This window comes from Lycorma delicatula, chromosome 5, assembly GCF_047948215.1.
Source record: "Lycorma delicatula isolate Av1 chromosome 5, ASM4794821v1, whole genome shotgun sequence".
NCBI classification, from domain to species: domain Eukaryota; kingdom Metazoa; phylum Arthropoda; class Insecta; order Hemiptera; family Fulgoridae; genus Lycorma; species Lycorma delicatula.
Genome location: NC_134459.1, coordinates 42,923,408 through 42,947,102, shown reverse-complemented (window position 1 = coordinate 42,947,102; position 23,695 = coordinate 42,923,408). Strand labels below are relative to the sequence as shown.

The window sequence follows — 23,695 nt, the reverse complement described above, 5'->3', positions numbered from 1 at the left end:
TCTATAATGTTGTAAAGTATCTAATCTATATTAGTAGATTAGATGTACGATGCAGTTCAATCATTAATATCTTATATACTAGATTTTTTGTAAATAATCTCTTAAAGTTTTTTAATCTGCAAAATCATTTACAAAAAAATCATCATCACCATCATTGTAATAATCTTAAAAACAAACCAAACTGAAATAAATATTATGTTTTATGAATAATTCAAATAAATATAAACACTTAACTTATTACAACATGGAAAATATTTAACAAGTTTCCTTAATTTAATAACATTGATTACAAAGCAACATATTATATTAATTTTATTGCAATTTAAATTTGAAAATAACACAAATTAATCTGTCTTCCTTCTGATAAATACTTCCAAATAACTGCTCATTATACTCAATCCTGAATACCACATAGGTTGAACATACTAGAAATCCATGAAACAAATATTCTATCCTCCTAATATTATACATAGGACATTCCAAAGTTAGATCTAAAATGTATCACAGATCTTAAGATTATAAATATGAGGCATATTCATAAAATAAGGGCCATTTGGTCATTAAAGAAATTAACTCATGAGAAAAGGTTTTTACTTATAGTTTTAGTTTACTGCATATCCACTTCATTTGTCCACATAATCACCATTCAGTTATAAGCACTTTTCGTAATGCTGCACCAGTTTCTTTAACCCCTCTGCATAAAAGTTCGCCACCTGGCAATTGAACCAGTTGACAACGGCAGTCTTGAGTTCCTCATCGTTTTCAAACCGTTGTCCACCAAGCCACTTTTTCAAATGCATAAAGAGGAAGTAGTCGCTAGGTACAAGGTTGGGAATATATGGAGGATGGTCAAAAAGTTCCCAATGAAAATCTTGAATCTTCTTCTTAGTTAAGGCAGCGGTGTGAGGATGCACATTTTGAAGGAGGATTAAACCAGAAGACAGTTTCCCGCATCGTCGATTTTGGATTACACGTCTCAGTTTGGTGAGTGTTTTACAGTTCATGTCAGTTGTAATTGTTGATCCATGTTCCATGAAATCAATCAAAATGATGCCCTTTTCATCTCAAAAAAACAGTAGTCAACATTTTTCAACTTGAATATGGAGGTTGTTTAAACTTTTTAGTTTTGGGAAACTTGAATGGCACTGCTGCACTGACTGTTGTATTGATTCTGCGTTGGTGTAGGATATCCACGTCTTTTCACTTGTAACAATGTGAGAAAACAAATCATCTCTATCTTGTCGATAGCGGCCCAAAAACACCTGTCCTTGCTCTTTGTGTTGGTCGGTGAGAATTTTTGGTAACCATCTTGCACATAATTTGTGAAATCCAAGCTTTTCTGTGACAATCATCTAGATAGAGTGTCCAACATGTGGAAATTCATCAGCCAGAACACTAATCACCAGTCGCCGATCACATCGCAGTTTTTGGTTCACTTGTTCAACGATTTTGTCAGTCTGAATATTGCCTGCCATTCCACTCTTCGTCATGCACATTTGTGCGGCCATTTTTAAAGCTCAACACTAATGTCTAATCTTTCCTTCACTCATTACTGTAGTTCCATACACTTGGCACAACTTCCGATGAATTTCAGCAGCTAAGATGTTTTTGTATACATAAATCGAATCACAGTGTGCACTTTACAACTGGTGAGAGAAATGATTGTCGTGGACATTGCAATCTGTATTCACCAGCAGGCAAAGAACTACAAAATCAAAACAACAACTGCTGTGGCTTTGAAATAGCCGATAGTTGGCCCTGCATGAAACTGAATGAAACTGTGTTTAGACCCGCTAATATTTAAATATAAACTGACGGCCCTTACTTTATGAATATGCCTTGTACATTCTACTGTATGATGACAATCATACAGTAGTGATTTACCAACTCTTTTTTAAAAAACCTAATGTTCAAGCTTAATTGTTCCCCAAGATCAAAATTAGGATTAAATAATCTACATATTGGGCAAGTGTAGAATTTATTGCTCTTCGCTTGTCCTTTTCTATCAAATCATTTTTAAAATTCTGAATTGTTGGTGAAGTTCAAAAGTTATAATTTTAAAACTTTAAACAGATTTTAAAAAAATTAAACTTTTAAGCTGTAACAACTGTAATAGCACTGTAATTAAGTTGTAACGGTATCAGTAAACTATACTATTTTTTTTTCATTATACTTTACAAAATGTTGTGAGGATTCAGTCAATATAGAAGGCTTAACATTTCTGTGATGTAAAATGAATTTATATATGAAGTAATTTTTCCTGCACTGTAATTTAACATTTATTGCTTTAAGATTTCATGAATTAGGGAAAGACATAAGACTGCAGACATCTAAAGTATGTAGTCTTATTTAACAGTTGGAAATGATTTAAGAAAATTAAAAAGACTCATGAAATTTTTAATGAGCAGTTCTAAGAATAAATGAAAACAAAAGAGTAATTGACATAATTCATGGAAAAAATGTATCTGTTATATTCTATTGCAAAGAAAATGTTTACTTCTGTTATAAAAAACTACATTTTTATAAGTGGTTCCAATTTATAATCGACAACATCTTTTGATATGTTTAGACTTCACTCATTTAAAAGTATGTTCATTTTTAAGGAACAAACTGAACCAAATTTAAATATATAACATTTTCAAAACTCAAATAATATTATCCCTAACTTTTACAGCCTATCAACAGTGACTGTGTTGCTATCCTCACATTATTTTTAGCTTCCCGGACCAACATTAGATATTGCTTCAGAGGATGAGATGAAATGGAAATCTTTGAAGCTTGTGAAAATACCATGCCTGACTGGGATTCGAATCTGGAACCTCCAGATGAAAGGCTGAGATGATACCACTCACACCATGAAGGCTGTTTTCACCTTGGCATCAAGTGTTGTTACTGCTGGTAGTGTTTTTAAGTAAGGAAAACATACATTTAGAATGCAGTTGAAAAATGTGTAGGATCTGAATTGTGTCTGTCCACTTAGTATTGAAATAAATATATAAAATATTAAGTAAAACTTGGGTAATATATTAAAGCGTGAAATGTTTTCTGATATTTTTTTGAATTGATGAAGATTATGGAGCAAGAAAAGTGTTAATAAAAACATACTTATGCAACCTTTAAAAAGTTATTTTTTGAAACTATTAAATGGTATGTCAAATAAAAGATCTTAATTTATAAATCTGTAATATAACAAATATCGTCATTTGAAATTCATAAGCTACCAGAGCACAAAATGAAACAATGATGAAAATGTTGAAATTCTAGTATTTTTGATTACTCTAACTTTCATGTTAGATTTCAAATTTGTAGGTGAATATGTTCAAATAAGATTTGGAAAACAAATATGTAGACATGTAACAATCGATACAGAAATTTCAACAAAAACAATGAAAAAATAATTATAAGAAAGAAAAATTAAATAGCAAAAATTTTATTTTCACGGACCTGCCAACTGTATAATAGTTTTATTTTACTCATATTATTCATAAAAAAATCAAACAAAAATATTTTTTAATATGAGTAAAATATTTTTTTAAATATCTGAGTAAGATCATTCTGGGAGATACATCAAAAGAAACTTTTTGGAGAATTCCCCAGCTTAAAAATAGCAGTTAGCATATTTAAAAATCTTGAGTGTACTGGTAGTTGGAGGAAAACATTCAAGGAGCTTTGTTTGCTTAAGCTTTATACATTTTTGAAGTAGTCTATTAGAAAGGGACTTCCAAGAAGTCAGTACTTTCATAATTTAATAACTTAAAGAGTGCATCACTACACTGTTTCAAGTTTATCATTCTGTTTTCTTTGCCAAAAAAAAAGTTTCACATATTGAGAAGAAACCTCATTAGTGTTTACCCAAACATTTCCAAGGGAAAAAAAGGATAAACCTCAAAAGTGGGTACTGAAGAACTAGATATTTGAAAGACTCTGTTATAAAACATTTGAATTACTACATGATCTCTGAAAAAATTTTGTGAATAATGATTAATGAACATAAGCCTTATTCAATGAAATTGTATTTAAATTATAATTTTTATTGTAAATCAATAAACCTGTGATTGTAATATTGTAGTATTTTATACATTTATTAGAATAACTGTTACTGAGAATCATACTATCTAAGATCAACAACAAAAGCTGCTTCATAAATTAATAATCTGTAGCCGACTGATAAAATGAAATTTCATATAAAAAATGATACAGTCCTCATATAAAAAAATGATCTTCCTAGCAGTCAATAAATCAAAAGTATAATGTCCTTACTTGGCTGAAATTCTTGTCAAGGCTCTTGAAACCAAGTAAAATATAACCAATGTGTTCAGGTTGAAGTAGGTGGCCATTTTGATGCTGACCCTCTGGACGAATGCTTCTAACTTCTCTATAGACACCTGTAAGCAAAATAATATTAAAATTATTCAGAAAATACTCTAAGCATAGAATATATATTCAGTTGAATATAAATATTCAAATAATCTTATTAGAAATCATTCTTCTGTTGAAATATTCAATGCTATGAATTAAACCATCAAAACAGAAAAAATATATGGTTTACTTATCATAATTTTTTTTATTGTATAATATGAACAAATGTGTTCAGGTAATGTTAATTTTACTGAAATTTGAGATAATCATTATCAAACGTTGGGTACTAGAGAAAGATACTCTTCACTAAAAATAAATATAATACATTTATTCAAAATATGTAAAATTATTACTAATAAAATTCATGTGACATGACTTAGCATAGATTTAACACTGCATTAAGAAAACCATTTTTTTATGTTGTAAATTAATAAAACTGTTCACCTGTTTAACTGTTGGATGTAACATTTATATAATTCTACTTAACAGCTTGCTATATTTTAAGATGAGTGATCATGTCAAATCAAAGAAGATTTAAGATTTAATATCATCAATGATCTAACTGTGTTTAGAATATTGTTTATTAATCTTGGTTTTTATAGAATTTTTCAACATTACATAATGGAATATAAATGATATTGATGGTACATAAAGCACACTGAATGAATGTGTACAATCAGTAACTACTAGATTCTTTTTAAAGTGAAGTTCAACTTCAAAATCAACTTCAACTTCTTTCAATCTGTAAACTATTTAAACTTTGTTATTTTAAAAACAATAACACCGTCATAAAGAACTGATAAAAAGCAATAAGAGGTATGATAAAAAAATAGAGTGATTTTTTTAATTTTATATACTATGTCTTTCTGGTAAAGATGTTAAAGAGGGGCTTTTGGAAAATATGTTTTAACACCAAGGGTTTATAAATGGTATAAATAGTTTCAAGAAGGCCATGAAGACATTGATAATGACTAAGGGATTGATATCCTAACTCATAAACAATTGAGGAAAATATCAAGTAAAGTAATAACATTGTGATCAGTAATCGTCTAATCATTATTAAAGAAGTTGTTGAAGATAGGAATCTCTTATTGCTCATGGGAAACAATTTTGATTGACATTTTGTGTATGAAATGAGTAGCAGCAAAATTTGTTCCAAAACTGTTGAATTTTCAATAAAAATGACATAAGAACAATGTAGAACAATTGTTAGCTGATATCACTGACAATGACTCAGAATCATTCAAATGTATCATAGCATGATATAGAAATAAAGTTCCCGCCATCCCAATAGAAGTAATGATTAAAAACAAACACTATGTGCTCAATCAAATGTTGAGGTTCTCTCCTAATTGTTTTTTTTTTTATTATAGCGGTGTTGATCATTATGAATTCTTACCAGAAGGTTTACAGTTAACAATTAGTATTACTTGGTAATTTTATGTCATTTACATGAGGCAATATGAAGAAAACAAATGCAAATGTGGGCAAACAATTTTTGGATTTTGCACACGATATCACTCCAGCTTACACTTGACTATTAATTTGTGATTATTTAGTCAAAAACAATACCACACTGGCGCTGCAACCTCTGTAATTCAACAAACATGACATCTTGAACTTTTTTTTCACTCTTTAAAAGAATATTAAAAGGACAATGTTTGCAACAATAGTTGAAATAAAGAAAAAAATCATTAAGTGAACTTAGGGATGTATAAAAACGTACTTTCCACAAATGTTTTGGAATTGGAATAAATGCAGACATAATTTTGTCAGATCTTTGGAAGATTACCCTGAAGGGGACAATTTCAATATAACTAAATAATTACTCTATATTTAATAATTAAATTATTTTTATTAAAAATGAAATTTTGAATTGTTGTTTTATCACATTTAATTCATTAACTATTGAGGCTACACATTGAAATTATGAAGCTTACAAATAATATTTTTAAGAAAGCCAACAAAAGTCACTTGAAGCTGAAAGTAGAAATATAATCTTTAAAAACACATTTCTAACACATGATAAATGAATAAAATTCCTTCATACATTTAAATAAACATATTTAACTGAATGGTTCCCAGGATATTGAAACAGAACAATATTAATTATTATTAAACAATAATTATCAAATTCCATTTTTTGACGTATTTAATTTATTAAATTAAAATATTCTTTCTGCAATCTCATTATTCATTGATGTGACAGATATATTCTGAAATAATAAGTTTAAAGTTATCTAAACAAACAGGTTTCATAAAAATTAAAAAGGTTTCATGAGTTATTGCAATAGATTTCATGCTATTGCAATAAAATACATTTGAGCAAATTAAATTTTATTAAACTAAAAGTTTTATGTATCCACTTTTACCTTATGATATAATGGTAGCCATCATTAGAGAACTATTATTAAACATTAAAATATCAAAATATCTTATTATATTACAACCATTAATACTAAAACTCTTCTATTCATACACACACATACAACAGTAATAATAATTTGATATGTAACTATTATATAACGTAATTTAATGAAAAAGTTGATTTGTTAATTTTAATAACATTTAACATGTTGATGACATAAACAACTGTATCTTAAAAAAAATTTATCATTTATGTATATTGCTTATACATTACTTTGCACCATTAATTCATATAATATTGCCAAAGAAGCTTTACTTCCATCGAGTGTCTACACACCGATTCACTTGTTTTTATTAATTATTCAATGACATGAAACTGATGCTACTTTGCAACAAAATCCCTGGCAACAATTAGTCCCATTTTTCTTTGAGCTTTCTTATTTCATTAATAAAGAATTATTACCTTTGTGTCTAAACTATTTTTGGCCTAATCATTGCCGAGGCCCAAGTAAACAAAAACCTGATGGTGTGAACTGAGACTGTAAGGTGGATGTGATAACACTTCACGATCCAAATTCTGAATAGCTTCCTGTGAATTACGACTTTTGAGGGAAACTGAAACGTTTCCTCCTTACTGCAGTTTCATTCTATTTTTTAGCATGTCATAATAGTACTCACTGTTGATTGTTCATTATTCTTCCAAATAATCACAATAAAATGGACCATTATAGTCCCAAAATATCATTAGCACCACTTTGCTCAGTGATGCAGAGGTTTTGAATTTTTTTCTGATGGGTTAATTTAAATGTTTCCATATTCTAACCTTTGGAATCCAGCTCAAAATGATCAATCTAAATTTCATCACAAGTTCAAATGAGAAGATTCAAGTTGGTATAAGTTTTATTTTACAATGTAAAATTCAGTATCTTTATGATTTTAAGACAACTATCTTAGAATCCACCTTCAACATGGCTTGTAGTAAATTCATTTTATCATGGAGAATGGAAAGGCCAGTTCCAATACTCACACTAAAATTTCAGCAGTTTTTATGTATTTGTCTTTGAGAATAAGAATGGTATTTTGCAAGGTGTTGTTTGAAACTTCCACTGGTCTTCTGCTACAATGGAAGTAGATAACACTTGTTCTGCCTGATTTAATGGTTTAATCCAATTATTAAAAAAAATCTGCATGTTAAATTAACTTTTTACTATAACTATTTTAACATCTGCTTGTGAATTTTTGCCATTTTTACATGTTCTGAAAATAAACATTTTATTATGCACATGCTTATTAAGAACATGCTGTTCTTCCATGGTAAATGTTTCAAGCGAAGCCAATATTTTGAAATAAAAGAGGCTGTAAGCCTCTTTTATTCTTTTAAGGTATATAATATGTGATTCTTTTTGAACATTTAATATTTTCTAAATCACGGGTAACAAATTGAATGTCAGACAGTTTCAGTTAATTCTATTATATAGTTTTCAATTGTCTGTTGTCAATTAGCTCTTTAATTCTGAATGACTTGTAGAAATATTCTGTCATAATAATATTGGGTAAAGCAATAAATTCACTTTATTGAAAAAATAATTGTTATTAACTATTAATACATTTTAAGATCTTTTCTCCATTTATAGTGATACTGTAGCTAATCATCAAACAGGATCATTAACATTGTCAATTGTTTTTCCAAAGACGTTTGAAGAATAGAGAAATGGAAGAACCCATCCCTTCAACAACCTCTTCCTTTTCAATATCGAGTAAAAACTTTAGTAATTATGTCAAAATTTATTTACAAGTTTTTGGAAAAGAGGATAAGGGCTTGGAGGAGAAACTGAAAAAGAAATGTTTTATCAAGGAGATAATTAAGTGATCAAGATACTGCCAATTTAAGAAACAATAAATGCTTGAAAAGTAAGGAAATTTCTTAGAGCTCAGTCAAATGATGAGCTTTACGAATTAATTAAATGACTTATTTTAAACTAAAAAAAGCTTCAAAAATAAACTATTTCTTTTCAAAAAGGAATTAGTACTGATAACTAGAACAAATCCTGTAATACTTGAACACAGTCTTTATTTAAGTAAAAAAATGTAGATAAGTACCAAATTTTGTAATAAAATTCAATTTTTCTGTGCTTTCATAAGTTATATAAAATGACTAAATCTGAAGAGTTAGTAACAACTTAAAAAGTATTATCATAGTTATTTACTTTAATGTTTATAACAATTTTTAAAAATAAATATAGTTCATAACTGAACAAAGAAGTTTTTAGTCACAATTATGTTAACACTACACAAGGATTTATGAAGGAAGCAAATTTTACTTTTATATGTTTACCATTATTGTGATATGTGCAGATATGCTACACTAATATTTAATTCAGAGTAATTTACTATAAGCAATACCAAACTTTATATCATCCAGTACCTAGTGTTTGTTGGCCTATAAAGACATCTGGCAAACTGAATATCTTTTGTTGATAAAAATGCTTTACTATTAAGTGGGTTTGACCATATTTTGTACAATATGTACATAAGCATTTAATTCATAATATTTACTGATACTACCTTAGAGGATATTATTTCTATTAGGAAAGATGGATCACTGAGGTATAAATATAAACAAAACATTAACTGTAAAATGAGATTAAAAATACTATTATATAATTATATATATATATATATACAAACCTTGTTGTAGAACAAAGTCATCTCCAAGAGAATGTTCTCCAGATAAGCATTTTTTTAATGATTCTCTGTCATCAGAAAAGTGAACGACTGGATACATAACTGAAAAATTACAGAATATTTATTAAAAAACTCAAAAGAGGTGAATAGTTATAATCAATATATTTCCCGTATTACTTTGTTATTTATTAGAGAAAAAAAATTAATTTAAACAAAAGTATTTTTTTAATTTAAAATACTTTTAATTACTGTTGCAATAACCTTCTGTGCATTGGCTGTACTGCTGCTCTGTTAATAGTTATTTTGTTAATTGTTGGTTTCCTACATTCATAAATGGTTATCCTTTATGTATACATGGTTTCCTATGTACACATTGACATAGAAATTAGTAAAACTAATAACATTATAACATCTGTGTATAGGAAACCAACAACTAACAAAATAACTATTAAAGGAAAATTAGATTTAGAAATAGATATTATAAAATGTATTGTAGTAAGAAATGGATATAACATAACATTAATTTATGTAAAAGATTCCTATTCTAACAACATTATTGAAAACTTACAACATAAAAAAATATGCAATGATAAAAATGTAAAATAGCTTATAGACCATATAATCATCATATAATAAAACATCTAAATATGCATAATGATCCTAATAATTTGTGTGGTATCTATAAAATAACATACAATAATTTAACAAAATTTATATTGGGAAAACTAGTAGGTCATTTATGGCAAGGTTTGGAGAACATTTTAGATCTTATAAAAACAACAAGTTAGGGTTCTCCAATCTTGCAGACCATTTAATAATCAACAAACATTTAATCACCGATTCGGACACAAATTTAAATATAGTAGAAATTGTAAATTGGTGTGATAATAACAGGAAATTAAATATTTTGGAAAAATATTCTACATAATATCTGAGTATTGACAAAAGTTTAATTTGATTAATGTAAAGACAGAATTTGATAATGACTTTCTTATCAAAACCACCTTAGATAGCAGTACATTCATTTAATTTAAATAAATTAAAATAACTTCAGTACAGTACTGTATGTGTAGTTAGCCACATAATAAAAACAAACTTTTATTTTTTAATCTTTATATGTTATAATTTTAATGAGTGATTTGGAAGAAAACGTTTAACTGATGATGAGGGAAAACCTCAAAAGCAATATTAGAAAAAAATAATAAGCATAGGTAAGAAGCATTATCGAATTCCGTACTCTTGGTGGTAAACGGTTTTATCCTTTTGTCTTTGATATAAATATATATGCAGATATTTAAACTAAGAAATTTCACATTGCTTTTTATATTTAAACTGAGGAAGAATATTTATCAAATTCTTTCTTAATCACATTTTTATTTTCCTTGTTTAAACCATTCATACATAATTCTTTGTAATTTAGTTATTTTTTGTAATTTATCTTTAGTTATTTAGTTGTTTCTTAATATATGTGAGAATTAAAGAAAAGTAAAGGAAAAAGAGTTAAAAACAATTTTTCTGAAGAATGCATTCCTTTTGGAAATATTTGTTTTTAAATAACACCGTGCCAAACCACCAGATGTTTAATTAATTACCTGCAACTTTAAACATATTTTGATGTATGGCACAATAGGTATGCTGCAATAAAACTATGTGTATGATTAAAAAATATGAAGTTGATCGAGAGAGGTGAAATCCTTCCAGTGATGGGAAGAAGCAAATATAGGGCGGGTGCACTTAATACTAGAAATAAATAAATAAAGGGAGCACTTGATACGTAAAACTGAAATGATAGCAATATTATTTCAGATAACTGCCAGTCCATACTTGTAGAAGTACCAAAATTAAGCTACGTACTGTGCGCAGCATAACTCTTTTGTTAATCAGTTACCGTAGCAACTGTGTTACTCATATATTTATAATCAGTAAAATGTGCGTTAATTTAATTAAATTATATAACTTCAATATGAATCAACACATTACTTAAATGTAATGTAATTGTAATATAATTTGCAATTATATTAATTTAAGGTAATAATTTTACATCTAGTGAACTCTTTAATGTTAAAAGCGTGTTACACTATTATAAACAAAAAAAATTTAATTTCAAATTAATTCTGTCCTATATTAAATAATTTTATTTTTTTAATCTCAATTTTTGCAATACTATAAAATATATAATATTGCAAATATATACATTTTTTAATATATCTTTTTCTACGGGTGTATTATAAGTTTGAATTATGTGGCTGAAACCTGTACTATATTGTTTCATTATGATTCAGGTGTTCCAATTAATCAAAAGCTCTTTTCAACCACTGACCAATCAGAAGTGAGTATTTGTTTAATAAATCAGCTGTTTTTTTACTTTGATTTTAATCTTACTTAGTAGTTAGAAAGCAGAAGTTAATTTGAAAGTACACTAATAGGTAACTAAGTTTCTGTGGTGCAGTTAACCGCTACACCATGAGTTATGAGTTAACCATGATGAGTTAACCACTCATCATCGCTCGTTAACTCGACTTCGAAATTAGCTGATTTTGAAGTCGAGAGTTCTAAGGTTCAAATCCTAGTAACGGCAGTTACTTTTATATGGATTTGAAAACTAGATTGTGGATACTGGTTTTCTTTGTTGGTTGTTGTTTAGATTGTGGATACCGGTTTCCTTTGGTGGTTGTTGGGTTTCAATTAACCATACATCTCAGGAATAGTCAATCTGAGACTGTACAAGACTACACTTCATTTACATTCATACATATCATCCTCATTCCTTTAGAAGTAATACCTTATGGTAGTTCTGGAGACTAAACAGAAAAATAAAGAAAAGAAAGGAGTTTCTGTATACACTGTTTATCCTTTTGTTAATTATGTTGAATTCTAAAGAAGAAATCTCTTTAACATCAATCGATATTAAAGAAAAGGCAGAACTTATAACTAATAACCTATTGCCACAGAAATGTGTTGTTTGATGTATTTTTTAAAAAATGTTTAAAAAAATTCTGTAAACAATGTCATCTATTATTGATTTAAATCAACAATCCCAATGTTCTCTCTCATAGAATAAATACAGTATGCAAATCTCTACAATGGTCATTAATGCACTCTTGTGAAGTTTATGGCACAAACCTTGGCTAGTGTCTTAACTTACTTTACACTCATGCATTAATGGTTCATTCATTACACGTTTGTTGCAATTTACTACTATGCAAAATAACCAACCAGAAGAAGTGAAGATGTTTGTGAAAGAATTAATTTGAACAATAATATATATTTTTCGTAAAAGTAGAAAAAATGTTGACATTAGTTGAACATAATCAGTTACTTGTACTAGAACATTAAGTTTACTAGTAGGTACTAATAATATAAAAATTCAGAAGTTAAAAACAAACAATCCCACACTAGGATATTAAACAATTTAATTTTAAATTTTAATAATGATATGAGATATATAATTACAAGATCTATATCTTTTTTTGTTTAAGAAATCAATCAGTTAACCATATCATAAATAAATTTAAAAAAAAACCAAAAAGTTAATTATAAAATAATATTTTACAATAATTCTAAATAAAATAACACCTAATGCAACTAAAACAAAAATGAATAAAATTTTAATAATTTTCATCATCATAAAATAAAATGCAATTTAATAATAATTGTTATACAACTATATATGTTGTCATAGTAAATAATTGTTTTTTTCAAATATGATTTCAGTCATTACACAAACAAATGAAAATTTACAAGTAAAGAGAATTAAATTAATTTTAGTGCACTGACCGTTTGCGATGGTTTATCCTGATGATTTTATAGCTTCCGAACATGGAACTAGAGATGTAATTGATAATGATGTTCCTGTTCCATTTGTTATTACAGTGATTAGACATGGAAGCAATGATCATATACATCCAAAGTAAGTATATAGATTTAAAATTTAGCATAAATATGAAGTAATTATACTCCCTCACAATTATATTTGAACCCAATTTTGTGACAGTTGGTCATGTAAATTCTTAGAACAACTAGTTTTGATTCAATGTTTGAAATTAAACTTAAAGTATATTAACCTAGATTCATTCATGCCTATGAAAAGGATTACCATGTTGCATTACATGAAAAATATACATTTAACATCAAATTCAACAAAATCAAAACTATAGCAGGATTGTTTGCTTTTAATTTCTTCTTTTTTTTTTTATTATCTTCAACATTTTTCTCTACTTTTATGAAAAACATATTTTATTATCCAAATTAATTCTTTCACAGACATCTTCACTTCTTCAGGACACTTATTTTGTAAAAAGTAATTAAAACATTAAGAACTGTAGGGATATGTGGTATTATCTCATTTGATAAAGTAAAATGAACTGTTTTGTTAGTATACAATCTATTGGTAGATAAGAAAAGAAATGTTTGGTACAATATTTGAATATATTTCTAGGTATGAATTTAAATTTTCAATACAATATAAAATAAGGTATCCACCTTTGATTTTTTTCTGTAATTACTGAATACCTTAATTCCATCCTTGGTAACAAATTGCAATTGAATTTTTTTTCCCTGTCAGGATATTTACCAATAAATATTTATTTCAACATCACAAAAATTACTAATATGAACTTCATACTGTCATTTATATGCACTCTTTCTATATTTCACATTTTCATTCACACTAAACTACCCTAGTATGCTTCAATTTTTATATTATATGTTTGGTTAAATAATGAAAATTTTTATATCTCACATTATAACATATTTTTTTCAATTGCCCTACAGTATCGAATATTTTTTGGTACATTAACAAACACCATTCAATGTCAAAATAATCTACTGTACCAAATCTTATTAACTGAAAAGGTGTAAGTCAATAACAAATTAAATTATATCGCTTAGAAATCTAACATTAATTAGTTAATGTTAATATGTATATATATATATATATATATATATATATACCTAATTATTTTAGAAACAAAACTGACATCGCTTCTTAACTTAAGATATTATTAATTGAAATTGTATTAAGAATTATTCATTTGTAGAAACTACTGCATTGAGTTATATGACAAAGTTTTTGCAGCAAACTTTTTAAATTGAAGTATTCTTTCCCTAACCCAATCATTATTTTCAAATTTAACTTGTTAATTAATTATACTTTCATTTCTTTTTTTATTATACATATTGTTTAAATGAAAGGAATTAAAATTTTTTATTATTGAAAAATATATATATAATATATCTTGATCAGTATGACAAATGTGATAACACTTTTAAAAATATTAAACATTACTAATGAATTACTTTTAAATTATGTGGAAGTTATTATTCATAGAATTGTTTTTGGAGTTAATTTATACAGTTTTTTAATCTGCAAAGTTACTGCTAGCATTATTGTTAATGACATCTATATTAAGATAGATGAGCAAATAATTTAATACGTAATTGAAAAGTATGTTTAAGATATGGTAAGTTTGTTAATTCAATTATGTTTTTATTGTCTAATTTATTATATTTGTAAATTTTATATTAAGTGTACTGAAATTTTGACATTTACTGACTGTTTATAAAATGTTACATATAAAATACAAAGCAAAATTATAAATACATACATTAACAGAAAATTCCAAACACCAAAACTACCAAAATTTTCAGGAATGAAGGATGTTATATCACATTTAAACTACATAAACAAAATACATTAGATCCTATAGCAAACTAATACAGCAACCTATACGTTGGTGCAAGATGCACACATTCCTTGTTACAATGCATATAAGCAAGCATAATACACAACACAATCAACTTTGATAAATCACTTTACAGAAACAGGAACCTTGTACAATGATACTAACTACACAAGTAAATTTGAGACAAATTATAAAAAAAAAAAACCTTAACATATACTTGAATGATGAATGTGAACATATTCATAAACATAGTTGGAACACAAATACATGAACATATGATGAATATTTTCAAACAAAATAAATTAGACAAAAACAACAAATTAAAAAAAACACAATATGGTTAAATATATCATTTAACTCCATGCTAAAGCAATTCCCTTAACTTTATAAGATGTCACCGTTAACAATTGTAATTGCCAGTAATTCTACTGATAATAAACTATACAAATAACAAAAAAAAGATCTTGAAGAATAATTTTTATGTAATTGACAAGTGAGACATTAATAATTTTGAGTATTTATTTACTTCAATTTATTTCTCATTTAAAAGATACAATTAATAAATAAGGATACTTTTATTTGGTGTTGATATTACCCCAAAAACCTCTCTCAAAGACAATACTAAATGCGATAAACCGGCAAGATTATAAAACCATACCAATATCAGTCATGTATAGTTTTTTTTTTTTTTTTTTTTTTTTTTTTTTTTATTATGACTGTTTTCAGTGACAATTATTTACAACAGCCAACATACATACATTTATACAAAATCTACAAAAATACTAAATTTGATTAAAACAGTGTCATAATGGATGAACATAATAGACACCAAATACGCTATTCAAATTAAAACTAGTTTCCAATTAATTATAACACAACTTAACAATACTGCTGACAAATGAATTGTACAACAGCTCCTAACAGATTTTTGGGATGGTGCTTGTGTGTCTAAAAAATGAGCTGGTATTTAAATGATAGTTAAACAAGTTTGTTTAACCATGTTTATTTAAGATAATTAATAAAAATATTAACAAAACAAATTAAAAATATACAAGATAAAAACTGTGGATGCAAATAAAATCTGCAAACTTCTTTGTTCAATTAAAAATTACCCAGAGTAAAAATGTAATGAATTAAAGAGGAAAACAAAATTAAAACTGATTATTTAAATATTATAGCTTAAGGAATTGGTTATTAGCTTACAGTTCATTAATTTTTCTTTTTTTTTTTAAGTTTTCCAACTCCAGGCCAAATTCGTTCAATGTTTAACACATCAAAAATAAGTGAATGTCCAGAATATGCAACTTCACCATCAACAATGTCTGATCCACTGGAATGGAGGCCTCAAAATCAGATGGAAGTGCTAGAAGAACGTTTATTAAGGATGCATCAATGGGTTGAGTCGTCATCATTTCACGGACATTTCATAGATTTTAACACTTTAATTAATGAAAGAGATACTGATATATGTGAAAAGATACATGAATTATGTTTAAAGTTAAAAGACATAATAGTACTGAAGGAAGAAATAAATAGTAAAGATATAAGAGAACATATATCTGACATTGAAAATTTTAATGAAATTATGAAAAATAGATCTGGTATAAAAATGAGTATAACTAATAATGAAGCAAACGAAAATATGGATCCATGTTTAATGGAAAATAAAGATAAATCTGAAAAAATTTCAGATACAGAAAGTGTAACATCTAACAAAGAAGAAATACCTAAAAAAAATGTATCGGTTCGTGAAATAAATACAAGTAAAGAGTCTCTTGAATCTTTAATACAATTTTCAATAACTCCAGATGCATCTCAAGCATCTAAAGTCAAAATACACCACCCAGGAATCAACTCACCATCACAACATAATAATAAAAATAATTTACCTAAAAAAAATATTCAGAGTACAAGAATTTGTATAAAACCGAAGCAACCTGATAATACAGGTTTCCACGCATCTAAATCAAACAAAGAGGAAGGTTTGAAGAATCTGAAAACAAAATCTAAGAAACTATCACAATCATTACATAAAGAAGAAATAGTAAAAAAAGCAACACAATTGGGCTTATTAGATGCTGAAGAAAATATTATGAGAGTACCGCATTTAACAGAAAGGGCTCAGTTAGCTCTTTTAGAAAAACAAATTCAAGGAAAAATGAAAATTAGGCAATTAGGTTTAGAAAGAAAAAAACCTGATCAAAGAGAAAAAACTTACATTTATAAAGAAAACGAGCAAAATAACAGTAGTACTATAATGAAAAACAAATTCAAGGAAAATATAATATCAAATAATTCTGACTTAAAAGATTCAGACTTTTTTAATTCTCCGTATAATGTGTTAACAAAAAGTAAAAAAGAATCTAATATCAGATCAAATGCATGTAAAAATACTGATACAATGAAATCAAGAGAAATAATTAATAAACTGAATGATGTATTTAAAGCATGTAGTGACAAACATAATTCAATTAAAGAAATTTGTATAAAAAATGTAAGCACTTCAACATCAACAACAGAATCATCCTCATTTGATGAACCACAATATTTAAATGAAGACTTTAGTAGTTTAGTGCAAGAAGAAGTAATTTTAAAAGATATAACAAATGAGGATAATAATAATAATAATAGTAATAATAATAATAATAATAATAATGATGATGATACTAATAATAATAATGACAATGAAGATGATATTGAGAATCATGAGCAGAAAAAAGATAACAAAGAAATTGTAACATCTTTTATTGCTTCAAAAGAAAGATTAGATAAATGGGATAGTGATATTTTACCGTCCCTTTCCATGGAAAGATGTGTCAATACAAGGTAAATGAATAGATTTTATTTTTTTATTCTAAAGTAGCATTTCAAGGACTGTAAGATATTTTAACAGTTTACAAACGTGAGTTAGTTTGAACTGACTTATCAATTTATCAGCTTGAATGTTACTTAATGAAAAATTAATAACATAATTACATTCAATCTATTACTTAAAATTAGTAATCAGTGAAAGTGGACATGAACAGTGATTAGAATTTTGCATGTCTTTTTACTTATTTGAGTTTATGGCAATATATATATATATATTTTGCATAGTGTGATGTTGAATAAAATTAACCTTTTTTTTATTTTTGTTCATACAAAATTAAACCTACAAGAATCACAGAAGAAAAATGATCATCAAATGAAGCAAAATCATGTTCTAACTACACTTTTTGGCCAATGACTGTTTACACTCGTGCTTGTGATACAATTATGGCTCAATATATTTTCCATTTTTTATTAAATTTTACAGAAAGGCTCCTTGCTATTTCATGGAATTACTTATATATAATAATTTTCATAAAATTTTCCACTTCATGGCAACTGGACTGTTGTCATTCTTAGATTGTGGTGGTTATGGTTGGGGGGGAGGGGAGGAAGGAGAGGTGTGCAATGTAAGGGAAGTTAGTCTCCAAGCCACCACTACAACTAAATACATGGTATCCTCTTCCACTCCTGACACAGTATACTCCCAAAGTCACAAACTATTCCCAGTATATCTCGTATATACAGATATGTTAGTTAGTGAACCTTTAAGGCTAATGTTTATCTTATAAGATTTATTACTACACAGTATCATTCTTTTTTCCAGCTGTTAAATACTTTCTATATTTGTTTTTAATAAAGTTTTCTTTTATAATTTTCTCCTTGAATCCCTGTTTTCTAAAAAAAAAATTGGAAAATATGTATAAAAAAAAATACTTATCAGTAAGTGATATCCAATGTTGCTGAACACATTGTGATATTACCCACACAATAAGATTATTATTGACACTTGCTAAATCTTCCATAATCAATTACAAATTACAATGTTTAGTATACAATATTTAGTATAATTTTAATTTATTAATTCAATTTCATTGTAGAAATCAATTTGTTAAAATCACTGAAAAACAAATGAAGTTAAAATTTATGAAACTATTAGCATTATAAATGTTTTTCTCTCTAAGAGTAGTAGCTCTTTGATTTTCACACTTCAAATAGATGAATTTCATTCATACAGGCTCCTAAACTCATATTACTTTTTCAGCATTGTTATTAATCATTATTTTTAAATGTTTTTGATGTTGGTTAATTCAAGACTTACTTTTCTTCTAGATTATAAATTTCTTAAACTTCCTACACAAAGAATCACATTTTCATTCTTTAAAAACATAAACAATGTTCTTTACAGGATGCCAAATTGTTCTATTTGTGTTCCAAATGCCATTTTAAGTTGCTCTTTTGGTAGACAGTAAACTATTTGAATTTTACTAAATAATATACAAGAAAACAAAACAAGCAGAACAATTTAGCTTTAAAGATATAGTTTGAGATAGTAATAGAAAGTTGGTTTAAAAAATAAAATCAGTTATAAAAAATCGTTCCCTAACCCTGACAAAAATATTAGGAAAAACAGGCATTAACATTAAAAATAAATAAAACGTCCTTTATCAAGAAATTTATAAAACAGGGCATTAAACTATACAGAATTTAAATACAATTCAAAACCATGAAATAAATTCTATAAAAAATACAAGCAAGTTGAACAGCCGTAAATAGATTGAATTATCAACAATCCATAATATTATTTAAAAATTCCTCTGAAATCTGTATCATGGACTTTTTTTATACTTACAAAGCGCTATAAAAAATTTTTGATTTGAATATGTTTTTGTGGATCTAATTCTTCCTTTGAAAACCCTAAGTCTTTCTTGAAAATGTAGGGTTCAATTTTTTGAAGATTAAAATTATGTAGCCTTTTTCTTCTATTTTATTTAGTAATCAATCATTTGACTGGTTTGATGTTACTGATGTATTCTTCATTCCTTTCTGTGCTAATCATATCATTTAACCTCAATATAATTACCACATCCTATTAATTCCATCTTTATCTTCTTGTTTATTTTTTACCCTCTGAAAACACAGAGACAACCATTTGCCTCTTTTAATACTCTACTGCAAACCTTTTCCCTCTCCCATTAAAAACATAAACCCCATTTCATATATCAGTTTTTATACTTTTCAAAATATTAAATTTCTAAGATCTTCATTACTTTTCTTTCTGCTTTTTATAATGTACATATTTTGCTACCTTAAAGTGGTATCAAAAAATAAGATTTACTCCATTAAAATACTTTTAAGAAAATTTTTCAAATTCTTAGAGCCATATTAAATACTATAAGACTATATTATACTATTTTCTGTATAAAAGCTCCGTTTTTTTGTGCCAGTCTGCCTATGATCTTTATCCACCATTATAATTTTACTCCCTAAAAGAGCAAATTTAGTAATCTTCTGATATATGTTTATGTACCTTAATATTTATTTCCCAATAAATCCAATTAATGATGTGTAGAAAATAAAATTTTGATACTTTATATCAAAGTTTTTAAGGTTCCAAAGGACAAATATATTCATATTTGTATTATGGAATCGTTTTCTATATTTAATTTTTATAGTGCAGCTTTTGCCTTGGTCAGAAAATAGTTTGTATTTCATTATATTTTACTAATATGCATATATATTTTAAATATTGACAGATTTATTTGTAAAATGAAGGTTTTTGTAATGATTTTTACTTAATTTCTAGCATGTGGGATTTGTGGAAAATGTCTTATCATATAATAAAGTGAATAACTTAACTATCTCTTGAGAAATATTTTGTAACAAATCCCAGATTCTTTCTTCAAAATTGTGAAATTGTCAACATTTGTATACATTTCAGTTACTTCAACAACCAACTGGCATTCCTTCCTATTATTTCCTTGTTCTGAACAGTCCCTGGGTAATTTCTTTTTGTAAAAAGTTTCCCTTTAAAAAATTACCTAACTATCTAGATATGTATGGTTGTTTCTCATGCTTACAGTTCCTCTATGGGTAGATTGTCCTCTCTCATCACTAACTTCTTTTTCACATCTTTAGATCCAATCCTTTTCTTTGATATTTAGTGTCACTTGGGAGAACAACAAAACAGCTGAACTTCATGCTGAAGATACTGTAACCAGTAGAATGAGTGCATTCTTGGTGTGATCTGGTAGAAGAAAACTATTGATGAACCTATCTGAGGACTCTATTTCCTGTTTAGTATCTGTGTGGTAATACTAAGACTAATGGTTGAAGTGCCTGTTGGATAAAGCTGTGAGCCCTTGAATCCCAACCATAATCAAATGCAGTGCAGGACTAATTTGAATCGAAACTGTTGTGGAATTCTAAATATTGTTTTATATTTTTTAAATGGATTTTTGTAGTCCAGCTTCTTTCACCTATAGCAGATTGCAGATCATTTACTGAACTTTAATTCTGACTAAATCTTAGTATTTTTAATGAAACAAATACCTTAAGGTTTTACTTTCCATTTATCAACTAATGGCTCTTTAAAAATAAATATTCATTGAGACCAGATTATGAAAACATTTACTTTTTATGGCAGTGCTTGATTTCAACATTTAACATAAAAGTAATAATAATAAACTGATATTACAATAAAAGCTAACACAATTATAGAAAATCATGTCAGTCACACAAAAACTTATATAGGGAAAATATAAAAAATACATATTTTAAGAATTAATACCTCTGTCAAAAACATCCTGTTTGTATCTGTAATTGTACTGAAAGATTATGAACGTATAGGAAAGGTGTTTAAATTTATAATTTTCCTAACAGTAATATATAAATTAAAAAAAGGATTTCAGACTAGAGCTGTTTATTTTGTTTTATAATCATACTGCATTAGATCATTATCATGGATAAATATATGAATAAAATGATAAAAAAAAAACCAATTCATCAGCTAGTTGTAAATGGAAGAAATTTATTTTTTCGAAATATAAATTTTTATTCTATCAAATTAATAACGTAATTGAATTAAATTTTTTTCAGATTATCAAGTGAAAGAACAACATCAAGAATTTTAAAATTTTTATTTTTTTGGATTCCTTTATTTTTATTTTCTTTGTTATCTGCTGTGTTAGTTTGTCAATGTCAACCAAGTTTAGATTTATGGAGATTTTTGATCGATTCTTCAAAACTATGTTATGATCATATACAAGAAATCCCATGGAAAGAAGTATTTATTAAAATAATAGATGATATTCATTCAAAATTTCAGTCAATATTCTTTTGAAAAATCAAGCCAAAGGAAATATATCTAAATAAAAAGTGTTGAAAAAATGATTGTCCAAAAAAATTTGCTAAAAACTTAGACAGAAATTTAAAAATAGTGTATTTGTACAAAATATTTAAGAAATTTTATTAATTGTTCCTGACAAAAATATAAATGTAATTTATAAAATTATGAAATTTTTTTTTTTAAGTTTCTTTGTTTTCTTAATGGTAGAATACATTTACATTCAGTCTGTTCTATGGTAAGATTACCATAAATTGTGTAAAAAAGCACCTGTTATCTGTTTGACTAAAATAAAGTGTATTTTATTTTGTTGCTTGTATCAACAGTAACTAAGTTTTTAATTTTTTTTATATTTGTATTTTATATGTTTAAAAAGAAATTTACACTGTCGATAACACTAATACTTATGAAAGGAAGGCTTTAAGCGTGGAAGGCTTCCTGCATAAATTCTCTTCCCCTTGCCTTTTTAATACTGATCTTATGACTTCTCACTGTATATGTATGAAATGCAGGATAACAAAAATTATTAGATAAAAAATGAAAAGGAAATTTTGAAACTAATTACATATAATATATTTATTTTGTGAAATAAATTCTTTTGTAACTCTTCTGCTCAATTCTTGAATGAGTTTTTTTAATAACTAAATTTTAATTCAATTTTTCGAAACTGAAATAATTCTTTATTACTTCGACGAGATTACACTCTCTTAGATTTGATAAATATATAGAAAATAATTAGTTAAAACTATAGATTACTGTTGATTACTACGTAAATTATTGTTCACAGTTGCCTTAGTTTAGTGATTACTAAACGTATACAATAACATGCAAATTAATTCGAAGACAGGGAATTTTTTTGTTTATTTCTATGTTGTGGCTATACTGCTTGATCAGACCTATTCTTTAAGTTATCTGTTAATGTGTGGTTATTGTTATTTGATTTAACAATTTTCATTTCATTTATTTTTTTATTTTTATTTCATTTTTATAACAAAATCATAAAAAGCAATTTTTAACATCAGCAATGTTAAAAACAAGGCCTCTTGTGAGCCAAAGCACATGCTACCTGGACCAAAGAATACTAAAAAACATTATGTTTTTCAATGAGTCACATTTTTATACTCAGCAGCATAAGATTCCATATGTTAGAAAATACATCACGGGCTTATATCCAGCAATCAGTTAAACATTCCCAGAAAAAAATGTTTTGTGGTAGAACCACACTTAAAGACCCTTGTTCATTACTTCTAGTAGATAGTATGTTGAAAACTAATAGATGTATCAAGATTCTGAAGGAAAGAATGATGACACAATTTCAAAACAAATTCCAGTGTTCCAACAAAAAAAAAAACAGATAAAATTTTTGAAGAATGAAACAAATTAAAGTGCTTCTGTGGCCAGGCATTGAAAATCTTTGGGCAACACTCAAAAAATAAATTTCAAAAAT

The 23,695-nt window shown here is 26.8% G+C and overlaps 2 protein-coding genes across 3 annotated transcripts in view; one reads left to right on the top strand and one right to left on the bottom strand.

Moving 5' to 3' along the window:
• Positions 1-23,695, bottom strand: part of LOC142324896 (uncharacterized) — a 248,632-nt gene that overhangs the window by 14,241 nt on the left and 210,696 nt on the right. For both annotated transcript variants that reach the window (XM_075366003.1, XM_075366004.1), the window contains 2 exons: positions 9,415-9,513; positions 4,261-4,385 (listed from right to left, as the gene is read on the bottom strand). In XM_075366003.1, coding sequence (XP_075222118.1) covers positions 4,261-4,385; positions 9,415-9,513 — 224 coding nt within the window. The remainder of the gene's footprint in view (positions 1-4,260; positions 4,386-9,414; positions 9,514-23,695) is intronic.
• LOC142324409 (uncharacterized) lies at positions 13,154-22,382 on the top strand. Its single transcript, XM_075365239.1, has 3 exons — positions 13,154-13,321; positions 16,329-17,921; positions 22,002-22,382. Exons 1-3 carry the CDS (start codon positions 13,197-13,199, stop codon positions 22,243-22,245), a joined length of 1,962 nt encoding a protein of 653 aa, XP_075221354.1. The 5' UTR covers positions 13,154-13,196; the 3' UTR covers positions 22,246-22,382.

Excerpts from the sequence above, each read along its gene's own strand:
- LOC142324409 (XM_075365239.1), top strand. The coding sequence starts at position 13,197 with ATGGTTTATCCTGATGATTTTATAGCTTCCGAACATGGAACTAGAGAT. Across the intron at positions 13,322-16,328 it reads AATGATCATATACATCCAAA|TTTTCCAACTCCAGGCCAAA; the intron begins GTAAGTATATAG and ends TTTTTTTTTAAG. Across the intron at positions 17,922-22,001 it reads GAAAGATGTGTCAATACAAG|ATTATCAAGTGAAAGAACAA; the intron begins GTAAATGAATAG and ends AATTTTTTTCAG.